The sequence below is a fragment of the Papio anubis genome, chromosome 6 (genome assembly GCF_008728515.1).
Source record: "Papio anubis isolate 15944 chromosome 6, Panubis1.0, whole genome shotgun sequence".
Classification (NCBI taxonomy): domain Eukaryota; kingdom Metazoa; phylum Chordata; class Mammalia; order Primates; family Cercopithecidae; genus Papio; species Papio anubis.
The window spans coordinates 80,778,794-80,790,978 of NC_044981.1; the positions used below are offsets into that span (position 1 = coordinate 80,778,794).

General features: G+C 45.1%; 1 protein-coding gene across 1 annotated transcript in view; it reads left to right on the top strand.

Moving 5' to 3' along the window:
• The first annotated feature begins 317 nt into the window (after positions 1-317).
• The window catches only part of NT5E (5'-nucleotidase ecto), a 45,181-nt gene continuing 33,313 nt past the window's right edge, over positions 318-12,185 (top strand). The window contains exon 1 of the mRNA XM_003897863.4: positions 318-773. Coding sequence (XP_003897912.1) covers positions 435-773 — 339 coding nt within the window. The 5' untranslated portion in view covers positions 318-434. The remainder of the gene's footprint in view (positions 774-12,185) is intronic.

The following is a 12,185-nucleotide window of genomic DNA, read 5'->3' on the forward strand; positions in this document are numbered from 1 at the left end:
AACCCGTGCCTCGAATGAGGCCAGACTCGGCGAGGACCCACGCGCGGGGTGGAACCCTCCAATTCCTTCCTCTCGCCTCCGAACGAGCAGCGCACCAGGCCGAACTGCCCGCGCCCAGGCTCCCTGGTTCGGCCGGGATGCGGCCGGCGCACGCTCGCCGCCGGGAACAACCTCCCCACTCTTCCTGCTGGGAGCGGGTGCCAGCCAACAGCCGCGCCAGGGCCTCTCCGGGTGCCAGGGTCGGATCGGGTGACGTCGCGAGTTTGCGCCTGGCAGCCAAGCCGGCCTCCAGGCTGAAGAAGGACACGCCCCGGCCCTGACCCGCGCCCCGCCCCTCCGGCCAGGGCGCAGAACCCCGGCCCTAGCTGCTCGCCCCTACTCGCCGGCACTCGCCCCGCTCGCCCGCTTTTGCACCCAGTTCACGCGCCACAGCTATGTGTCCCCGAGCCGCGCGGGCGCCCGCGACGCTACTCCTCGCCGTCGGCGCGCTGCTGTGGTCTGCGGCCGGCGCCTGGGAGCTCACGATTCTGCACACCAACGACGTGCACAGCCGGCTGGAGCAGACCAGCGAGGACTCCAGCAAGTGCGTCAACGCCAGCCGCTGCATGGGTGGTGTGGCTCGGCTCTTCACAAAGGTGCAGCAGATCCGACGCGCCGAACCCAACGTGCTGCTGCTGGACGCCGGCGACCAGTACCAGGGCACCATCTGGTTCACCGTGTACAAGGGTGCCGAGGTGGCGCACTTCATGAACGCCCTGCGCTACGATGCCATGGTAAGACCCGAGCCCGCGCCCGGGGTAAGAGTCCCGGACTGAGAGAGGAGCCGGGCTGGAGAAGCAGCGGATGGCAGAGTGTGGCAAGCCTAGGACCAGGGCGCGGAGAGATGTGGGGATAAAGTGAGACTCCGGCCAGTGTGCCAGCTGGATGCATAGAAGTCCCTTGGACGATTCTTCTTAAACGGATGTTATTGCGCCCCCACTATGAGATGGGAATATTTAGAGGAGCAGGACCCTCTCCTGCCTGCGAGGGTCTTCAGGTGGGGTGCATAGAAGCACTGACAGTTATCCAGTGCTAGGGACCGAATCAGGTCCCTCACGCAGTTCTCATTTACTGCTAGGTCTTTATAAGAATGCTTTATCTCAATCTAGATCTTTCAAAAAATGCTTTATCTCAATCTTATTGAAAAGGAAACAGCGTCAAAGAAGCTGAATAAATTATCAGGCACCATCCCCCCGAAAAGGGAGACGTGATAAGAATGGACACCAGATCCCTTTGACCCTGGAGCTTGAGCATAATTAAGCTCACAGCTTTGGGGTAGATTCTCTGTTTGACTACCTTCTATGTGACCTTGAGCAAGTTATTTACTCTTTCTTGCCTCAGTTCTACCCTGTATAAAAATAAGGATCATAATTGTACATAGTGCACATAGTGTGGTCTCTATATTATTACCAGACACATAGTGTGGTGTCTATAAATGTTATTATTACCAGACATGATAATATAGGGTTAAGAAAAGGAAAGAAAGAAAGAAAAAAGAAAGAAAAGAAAGAAACTTCAGAGACAGCCAAAATGTGGAAACACTTGGGTTTCAAAGGATTTCAATAAAGTAGGTTTGACAGCAGAGATTTAGGAAGAGTCTAGCTTAAGAGATAATAGGCTCTTAAAACATGTGTAAAAGTTTAGTTCAAAGTCCCCAATGTTCTGCTAAAGGTAATGCCTTTTTTTGCACTAAATTCTAGAAAAGGAGCAGAGGGGATTGCATAGTAATAAATAAGTACAACCAAGATGTATATATGGTGGTTAAAAAAAAAAAAAAATCAAACCACCACCCAAATTTAACCCTGTGTAAAAGCCTTGAGTAAAGGGATTCAGCAAGACTGTGGAGAAACTTGGGAGAAGAAAACTTAAGAGCTTTGGAAGAGGAAGAACAGAGAAATCTCCAGAGAAAGGTCCAGAGAAATCTGTGAAGTCCACAAGTGTGGAAGGGAAAGGGAAGTGTGATCAGGCTGAGATACAGAAAGCTAACAGCACACTTCATATGTGAAGAGCTTAGGGGTCAGGAGAGCACAATGCTGAGGGGTTTGTTTGGTTTTATTTTCCCCTCTGGAAGCTTGGAGAAACGAGGACAGGAAAAGATGATAAGAGGGCACCACTTTATGCTTTTAAAGGTCCCTCCCCCACCTGCCACAACCAGAAAGCTCATTTTCATGAGATGAGAGAAGGGGAGGAAGCTCCCTCCATTCTGATGCTTCTGAGCTTATCAGGGACATTCAGCAGCAGAAATTCCCGCTGATCCTTCAGCCTTCAGAGTTCCTGAGGTGGGGCTTACCCGCATCTGGATTTGAACAAGAATTGTGGGTTTCAAGAACTCTGTGGTCTCTTAAGCATTGGTATTCCACAGCTACACTTCCCTGATACTTTGCACTCAGTAATGACAAAATAAATATTTATAGAATTGAATTTTTGCTACCCTGTGTCTCCACTTCCTCCCAGAAGGGTAGAATAAACTTACATGTGTTTGTTTTATTTTGCACATAAACCACGACTTTGTAGATTTTACTTTTTGTGACACTCTTTTCTCCACAATTGTGTGAACCCTTTTCAGTGGAAAAAAAAGAATGAAGAATTTCTAGTTTTCCCTAATAATATTTCCCTCTTGTAAGTCCAGTTGAGCTCCCAATATTAATCATGGTATCAAATGTTTATGACAGGACATCTACGTGAGGCCTGAATAAACTGCTGTAAGTTACAGCCTATCTCTTCTGTGGATGTTCAAAATCCTTTTTGTTGCATGAAATTACTTTCTTTCAAATTTTGCTCAAGATAATTGAATTGGGTTCTGAGGAAAAATAGGCTACTTACATAATGTTGGCAGGGGGTAAAGATTGGGAGCAGATCAAATGGCAAGGTTAGATGGCTGTGTCCTCAGGACTTACTCTGTGCAGTTTGGGGGTTTGTCAGACATGATTTGACCGGCATAAAATCCTAGTTCTGTAGTGCTGAAGCATGTGCTAAAGCTCTGCTGTCCTCCTGTATTGCACAGACATTTCACTGTCCATTGTTTATATTATACTAACCCTCAGAGAATTTATTGCTATTGTGGTATAAACGTTCCTCCACCATAACCACTCACCGCATATTGATTCCTAGGACACTGGGGATTCAAATCAGGGTGGAAAACAGTTGTGGAGGGGCATCTCCAGTTTCCTGGAGACTGGACCTAGTTCAAAGGAGCCACATAAAAGGACTGAAGCATATGGAGGACAAAGAGGAATTTCCTAGAATCCAGCTAAAACACAGGAGTCCCCTCGAGCAGGAACTTCCAAGGAGGTGTACACTTTCTAGAACTACTGGAGTAATCCTGATTGCTGTAGAGGCCCCAGGGCAATCCTGGAGACCCCCTGGACCCACTACTAGGCAGAAAACTGGGAAGAGGATAGCAAAACTCGCCAGTTAGTGTAGCTGTCTCAGTGGAAGGACTGTTGTCCCCTGAGGCACGAGGAAGACAGCGTGGAAGCACTGACAGTATGTGCTTGGCCTGGTTACTTTCTCTGAACTTCATGTTCCTTAGCTGTAAAACAGCAGTGATAACCCCCAACTTGCAGAGGTTTGTGAGGAATGCATGAGATAACCCCTGCTGATTTATATTAATAGTAAGTGCTCACTGAAAGTTAGTTTCATGTGCCCTGGATGGGGAGGAGGGGAATTGTGAGGAAAGGAAGGTTTGGGTTGTGCATCAGCTTATCTGGTTCTCACAGCCTGGCACAGTCTACCGCCTGCCTCCCCTCTACCATCTTACCTAAGTATCATTACCTAAACTATTTTTGTTATATTTACTCATTGAGCAGACTTATGAAATCTCCCCACAGCACAAAACTGAAGGTATCCACCTGCAGAGGTGAGATTCTCACCATCAAGGCAGGCTGTGGGGAAGGTTGCTTTGAGCAGGTCTCTAGGGTCCCCTAGAAGTGTGCCTTTTCTCCACTTGGCTCCTGCTTCTGAGGCCCTGGCTGCTGAACCCGCTTCCTGCCCATAAGACTGCAGCCTTAACCCTAGCCAATTGCTCCTAAATGGGGGAGGCAACAGCCAGGGTGGGAACCATGGCTCCTGCCTTTAACTCACCCAGGGGACAGGTTAGTCAGATAGAATGGCCCTTTGTTCGCTACCCTCCACCTCCCACATAGACAACATTCTAATGTGTTTGATGACTGCATATAGTTTTGTTTCTACATGCACTTGCAAAACCTTTATGTGCTTATATTTTATAATTGCATACCTAGTCCTGTTATTTAACCCTTTCTGTTTCTTACTTTTGTCCTGAACTTGTTGTTTTTATGATTTGTCCATGTTGCCCTAGATGCACTTGTACCTACACACCACTGTGAATTGTGCTCTGTGTATTTTACTCATCTCCACGTATTTTACACATGTGCTCCCTAGCCGATGGGTTTGGAGATGGCACCTAACACCCTGCCTCCACAAATAATGCTGCTCCAAATATCTTCCTGGGTGGTCTCACCAGAGGATTTCTACCCAGGAGCAGAATTGCTGGCCACAGGGCATACTTTGAGTACTACCAGACTGCTTTCCTCAATGACTGGCACCCTTCATTCTCTTCCACCTGCTCCCATTCCCAAACAGGACATGTAAATTTCCGTATTTTTCCTATATGTCATGGCAGTATCCAGCTTTATTGTAGGTGTAAAATACACATTGCTGCTTTATTATGTACTTTTCTAATAACTAGTGAGTTTGGACATTTTTTTTTACATGTTTGTTAACTTTTTAAGTTTCTTCTTCCCTAATTGCTTATTCATATTCTTTGGTATTTTTTAAATTGGGTTAGTTTTATATTTTTTGACTTTCAGGAGTTATAGGTTTTGATCTGTGATCAATTTTCAAGATTGCAAACATATTATGATGATGTTAGGTCTATTAATTTTGTCCATGGTATCTTTCATTGAATAGAAATTCTTCATTTGTTGTAATTGAATTAATCTTTTTTTCCTTGTGATTTGTGTTTTGAAAGTTCACTTAATAGTTTGCTAATTTAAAGCTTATCACCTTTAACCCTCCTCACTGGAAATTGAGAGATCACTATGGTTCTTTCTGCATTTTAAGAGATAAATCTACAATCTGTGGCTATGCAATTCACTTCTCAGCATCACCAGTTCCTCATCTATAAAATAGAAGTTTGAACCAGTTTACCTCTGAGGTCCCATACGTATCTGAACAACTGGAGCCCTACAGTGAAATGTTTTGATTCAGTGAAGGGATAGGAGGATGGGGCAAAGGTGTAGAGGCAGGAATCTACACAATGGACCAGGTCGGACCAAAGTAAGGTAGCAGGAATCATGGCAGAAGAGGTCGTGTAAACTCTAACGACCACCTGAGAAGTTTGAGCTATGTTGCCACGGGCAACCATGTGGTTTCTGAGTAGAAGACAACTGTGGTATAATAAAAAATAAATATTTGGTCCTTGTCCCCAGTACCTGTCGCAGAGCTCCTAAAACCCTAGAAATTTCCTAAGTAATAGAAATGTCCTTTGTGATTCATAATAACCCCCATGGTAATATTTGGCTTTATACTCCTGCAGACTTAGGGTGAGGTCCCTAGATAGCTTCAAGATGGAGCCACTCACCAGCAAGTTCAAGGGATTAGGGGATCAAATAGTTGGAACTTTCAGTACCACCCACCAAAGTCCAGGAAAGGAGGGTGGGACAGGAGATTCAGCTCTACAAAGACTCTTGAACAAGATGTGAGGAGCTTTTTGGTTGCTGAGCACGTGGAGGTTCCTGGAGGGTGCACACCCAGGGAGGGCATGAAAGCTCCACGTTGCCCCCATACCTTGGTCTATCCATTCTTCACTTGGCTGTTCATCTATATCTTTTGTAGTAGCCTTTATAATAAACTAATGAGTGAGTTCTGTGAGCTGTCCTAGCAAGTTAATTGAAGCCACGGAGGGAGTAATGGAAATCCCCGATTTATAGCCATTCAGCCAGAAGCACAACCTCAGGATGTGATCAGCCTGAAGTCAGGACAGTCTTGTAGAACTGAGCCCTTAACCTATGGGATCTGACAGTGTCTTGAGACAGTATCAGAATTGAATTCAATTATAGGACTCTCAGTTTGTGTTTTCTGGAGAATTGCTTGGTGTGTGGGGGAAATCCCACACACATCTGGTCACAGAAGTGTTCTGTGTTAAGTGTGACAGTAGAAAAAGCAGTTTGTGTGTGTGTGTGTGTGTGTGTGCGCTTTTGTATGCTAATGAGATGATCGATGACTGGGGACCCCTAGATAGCTTCAGGAAGGGAGCTGGTCACCAGAAAGACTAATTTATGACTAGAGAGTTAGAACTTTCAGCCCGGCCTCCCTGACCTCTAGAGGGAGGAGATGGGCTAGAGATTGAGTTCAGTCTCCAATGGTCAATGAATTAATCAATCATGCCTTCATGATAAACTTTCATGAAGACCCCTAAACAACCAGATTCAGAGAGCTTCCAAGTTGGTGAACATATTGAGGTGCTGGGAAGGTGATGCGCACCAGTGGGCATGGAAGCTCCACCCATCCACTCCCATGTCTTGCCTTGTGCATCTCTTCACTCGCTTGTTCCCTAGTCGTATGCTTTGTAATAAGCCAGTAATGGTGAGTAAAGTGCTTTCCAAGTTCTGTGAATTGTTCTAGCCAATTATCAATCCTAAGGATAGGGTCATGGCAACCTCCAATTTATAACTAGTTGGTTGGGAATACAGGTGGCCCAGGACTCTCGACTGGTATCTGAAGTGGGGGCAGTCTTGTGCATTTGAGCCTTCTCACTTGTGGGATCTGATGCTAAGTCCAGGTAGAGAGTGTCAGAATCCATTTGAATTGTTGGACACCAAGCTGGTGTCCACACAGAACTAGGGAATTGGTTGATGTGAGGAAAAACCCTCCCAGCTATGCAGGCAAATCACAGTTTTGGAAGATGAGTAGAAATGGATGGGAGGGAGAAGATAGGAGAGAAGAGGGTGAGGAAAAAGGCCAGGCAGCAGTCCAAGTGTGAGATGATAACGCCTGAACTCTGGTAATTGGGGAGGCCAAATCCACAGGAACCAGTTGCAAAAGGCAGGCTGTCTGGTAGGTATAGGGCTAAGGAGTAAACGTGGGGGTGAGACTGGGATCAAGTCCCCTTCCTACCACTTAGAATCTATGGACTGGGAGCAGGTTATTTAATCTCACGAAGCCTCCATTTCCACATGTGTGAGGTATGTGATTGATGTCTCCACACCTAGGGTGCTGTGGGGTTTAGAAGAGATAGTAGTGCATATAATGTGCTTAGCACAGGGCCAGTCCACAGTAAGTGCTGGCTGTACTCACCTTCTCTTGGCAGGGGTGGCTCAAGAGAGGGTGTAATCAAAAGATGATTATGAGGGTTCAAGCACCAGGCAGTGGGACAGTCAGCAGGTTTTAATGCTCCTACACGGGCTGGATTCTTCTACTTCGGCTTGCCACTGACAGCTAAGGCTTGCTATCGCAAGCCCTGAAATGCAATCTGAAGACTTTTCCTGGACTTACTGGGCACCATTGGACTGTATAAGGCTGCAGCAGACAGGAGCAGTGGAAAGAGATTTGTATGGGACGTCAGAACACCCAGGTTTTACTTCTTGGCTCTTCCACTTATTAGCTGTGTGAGTTTGGCAGTGGTTTCCTTATCTATAAAGTGGGGGAATTGGAGAGGGTGGTCTATCACATGTTACTTCTCAGCATCTCAGCTCCTCCCCACTCCTCTCTCTTGCTTCTAATCTGCCCACATTACTTGGTTGTCTCTGGACAAGTCTAAGTTTGCATGACAACTCTCTAATTTCTCCTTCACAGTTATTTATTTATTGGCAGCTATTTCCTTGTGGAGAGATAGCATAGGTCTTTCAGGTGCTTCCAGTTGGCCACAGTTTTACAAGTGAAGAGGTTTCCAGGATGCTCGCGGGATGTTACTCTGGTAGTAACACAAATGATGGCCTGGGGAATGGGAGGAGCATGAGCCCAGTTTTGAGCCTGAGTCTTCGGGGCTCATTTATTCATTCAATCCGCAAATCTTCATTCAGCATTACCACATGCCAGGCTCTCTGCTAAGTGCTGAGGATAGCAGTCAGGACCTGCTAGGGTGAAAATTACTGTTCAGAAGATAGCAGAGTGGGTAATGGCCATTCAAGTTCCTCTTAACCACATAGAGGGGCTGGGTAAGATCTATAAAGGAGAGAGGTTAAACAGAGAAAAGCAAAAATGACTGAAATTCTAACACCCATGCATGGGAATTCTTGAGCTAAAGATCTGGTCTATAGAAGAAGACACATCAGACCCTCATATTTAGCATGTATGCCTAAATCAGCAGTGAGCATGTTTCTTCTCCTCCCCTAAAAACTTGTCTCTAGGGAGAAAGGCAAGTGCTTACAAGGACTCTCATGTTAAAGGAAACTGTCAGAATTACTTTATCTTCGATCAGGAAGCCTTTCTTGGGAAAGACAAATTAGCAATACTAGTTTGGGAAGCTTGAAAAAGAGATCCTGTTTGCAATGACACTTTTAAAAAGGCAACAACAACAACAAAAGTAATTATTCCTAAAGCTCAAGTGTCAGAAATTGTGAATTTCTAGGGGGTTGTGGATCCCCAAGCCTCAGAGACAGGAACAGCCCCACTCCCATCCTGGGGATGTGGCCTCAGGCCTCTGCTTCCTCTTTTCCAGCCTAAACTCCAGAGCAGAGAGGGGCTGGATGACCAGCCTCAGGCACGGGAGGGAGCAAGCAAAGGTAGTTTCTCAGCTCATCTTGTCCTTGTACTATTAATAGCATTTGTTGTTTTCTTAACTGAAAATTGGAGAGAACCAAATGAATCAACATCATATTGGCAGCTTTCTGTACATCACTCACAAATACATCTGAATGCTCTGTACTCTCCAGTGTTTATTTTCCTCAGTCACATAACCAGAATTTGAATATTCTTTTGACACTTCTTTTCCCTCACTTGAATAATTAGTCCTATATATAATCCAAATATTAGCTGGAGCCCTCTAGCCCCTCAGAGATATAGTTGAACCTTCCTGGACCTCAATTAGTCGGGCAGTTAATTCTGAATGTTGATGTGCCTGTTTTGCATGTATGGAGAGTTTATACATCCCCCCTCCCCATACAAGTAGAGTGCTGTCTATTCGGTACTTGCTTATTCATACATTCTTTCAACAACCAAAGCTAGGTGCAGCTGGGTTGAGCCCCAAGGTGTTTCCTGCCATTCAGTGGGATGCCACATTCACCTGCTGTGGCCAACATTCCCTGGCCCAGGACTGCAGGGATGGAAGCCAATCCAACAGCAGAAGTGAGCAACAATGCCAGAAACCTATCAACCAAACCAAATGTAATTTGTAATCCTCCCTGGATGATGCTGGTGATTGGCAACTGAGCCCCGTCGTATAATAAATCAGGTGTGTCTCGGCCGGGCGCGGTGGCTCAAGCCTGTAATCCCAGCACTTTGGGAGGCCGAGATGGGTGGATCACGAGGTCAGGAGATCGAGACCATCCTGGCTAACACGGTGAAACCCCGTCTCTACTAAAAAAATACAAAAAACTAGCCGGGCGAGGTGGCGGGCGCCTGTAGTCCCAGCGGGAGGCTGAGGCAGGAGAATGGCGTGAACCCAGGAGGCGGACCTTGCAGTGAGCTGAGATCTGGCCACTGCGCTCCAGCCTGGGCGACAGAGCTAGACTCTGTCTCAAAAAAAAAAAAAAATCAGGTGTGTCTCATTAAAAAAAAAATAAGAGAGAGAGAGAGAGAGTCTCCCAGTGTTGCCTAGGCTGGTCTCAAACTCCTGGGCTCAAGTGATCATCCCTTCTCAGTCTCCCAAAACGCTGGGATTACAGGCATGAACCACCATGCCTAGCTCAGGCTGTCTCTTTAGCTCTTCAATTACAGGGCTTCCTGCAACTTCAGCCCTTAACAAATGAGCCAGTGTGTAAGTGACTAGCTAAATAAATGTGCTGCACACCTCTGACAAATGGCTTTTTGACATTATTAAAATGTATTTATGTGGATTAAAAAACATTCTTTTCTTCTGCATCATGCATCCTGCACTGCTTTTACAGAAACTCCCCTTTCCTTTGTTTTTACCGTCTAACATTTCTTTGTTTCCCTTCTGACATGTTTCAGCCTCTTGTCATCACTCGGAACATTTTTACTGCCTCATCCCTCTGGTTTCCATTCCCTAGCCTAGCCCAGCCCAGTATTTTTGACTCCCAAATACCTGGAATTTTGCCTGATGTTTAAAGCCAAAACCAAATGAAAATGTGACGAACCAAAGGAGATTTTATTCTTCTGTGACTCAAAATCCCGTTGTTATTGTTAAATGAACCCTGTGGGATACAGTCTGGTATTTTTAACACCTTCTGGGGGTATTTGTCAATATTTACATTTGATGTGGATAGCTTATAAAAGTCTAGTGGCTTTGGGTAAACCGTGTTCACTAAGAATAAGACCCAGAAGGTCATATGAATCAAAGATCGAAGAATGAAGATATTCTGAATCCAAGTTTCTTGTTTTGATTATTAAAAATACCTTGCAATTAGTTAGGCATGAGAGAAAATTTGTGTATAAAGTCTGGCTTGTAATTCACATGAATTCTCTATACAAGCCAAAAACTACCTTCCCTTTGGGGATATATGATGACCTTATTTGGAAATTACTTCAGGTAATTATGAAGTAATAATATCTCTATTCATATGCTAAAAAGAATTCAAAATAACATTCAATTATCATCTCTTGGAAACTAAATTAAATGGGTACTCACCCAAGTTGAAATGCAAACAAATGCATGATATCATTATGTGACCCTCCCCTACCCCTTACCCTGTCCATGGCAGATGCTAAGAAAAACTTGTCCCTAAGAAGAGAGAAGACAATTGATTTAGTCAGCCTTTCCCACTGTGTTTGGACTGAGCCTCAGAGTCCTCCTTATCCCTATACTGCAAGGACTTACTGTCAATCAACTAGAGATGGCACTCAAGATAAAATTATTTTCCAGGCTGAGGCAAGTGGATCACGAGGTCAGGAGATTGAGACCATCCTGGCTAACACGGTGAAACTCCATCTCTACTAAAAATACAAAAAATTAGCCAGGCGTGGTGGCAGGCCCCTGTAGTCCCAGCTGCTTGGGAGGCTGAGGCAGGAGAATGGCGTGAACCCAGGAGGCAGAGCTTGCAGTGAGCCAAGATTACGCCACTGCACTCCAGTCTGGGCGACAGAGCAAGACTTCGTCTCAAAAAAAAAAAAAAAATTATTTTCCATCCTTGTACTAATAATAAGCATGGAATTTGTTTATTGTTTTTTTCACAACAGTAAAATATATCTTTAACAAATAACAAATGGTACAGGTAATACTTTTAAATAAAGAGGGAAGAATCCTTCTGACTTTTCTCTTTATCACATTTCACCCACACACAATGTGGATGGAATCTGCAACGGAATTTAGCAGCCACACTGAAACTCCGCTGCCTGACCACACTGTCCTGAGGCCATGTGCCAACTTCTATGTTTTTTTCCCAAAGCTCTTCCAAGGAAGAGCTGCCACTTCTCCATTTACTCTTTTCACCTGTAAATGAATGCTCCCGTTGGTATTGAGTAAATAGGTGAATGAAAGAAATAATGAGAACACTCCTGGGGTGAGAGCAAGAGGAATGAAAACACACAGTGTGAGAGCAGGTCAGAGATGTTGGCTAACACAGGAACCAGGATGGAGGCCTCAGACTTGATCCTGGCCTGCAGGACCTTGGTCTATATTGTCTGCAGGAGGAAACACAGAGATCAGTGGACATCCAGCAGTCTTCCATGAAGGCCTCTTATTATTCTGGAACAGTTTATTTTTATAGAGAAATCTCCCACTTCCTGATCTCCCCAGTTAGAATTGATTGATCAAAGCAGTCCCTCTCCCTGTTATTAAATAATTAAATAATATGCGTTAATTGATCCCTATAACCATTTAAAATGTGTCTAACACAGGAGAAATCTTTGGTAAATATTTACTGAATGAATGAACAAATAAATAATTGGGGGAAGGGGGAAAGAGACAGAGTTAAATCCTGAGGCTGGAGTTTTTGGTCCTTCAGCCCCTTGTCCAGTTGTCCCTGGTAGCCCCATCCATGTGACCTTGAATTCTGTACAAGTCTCAT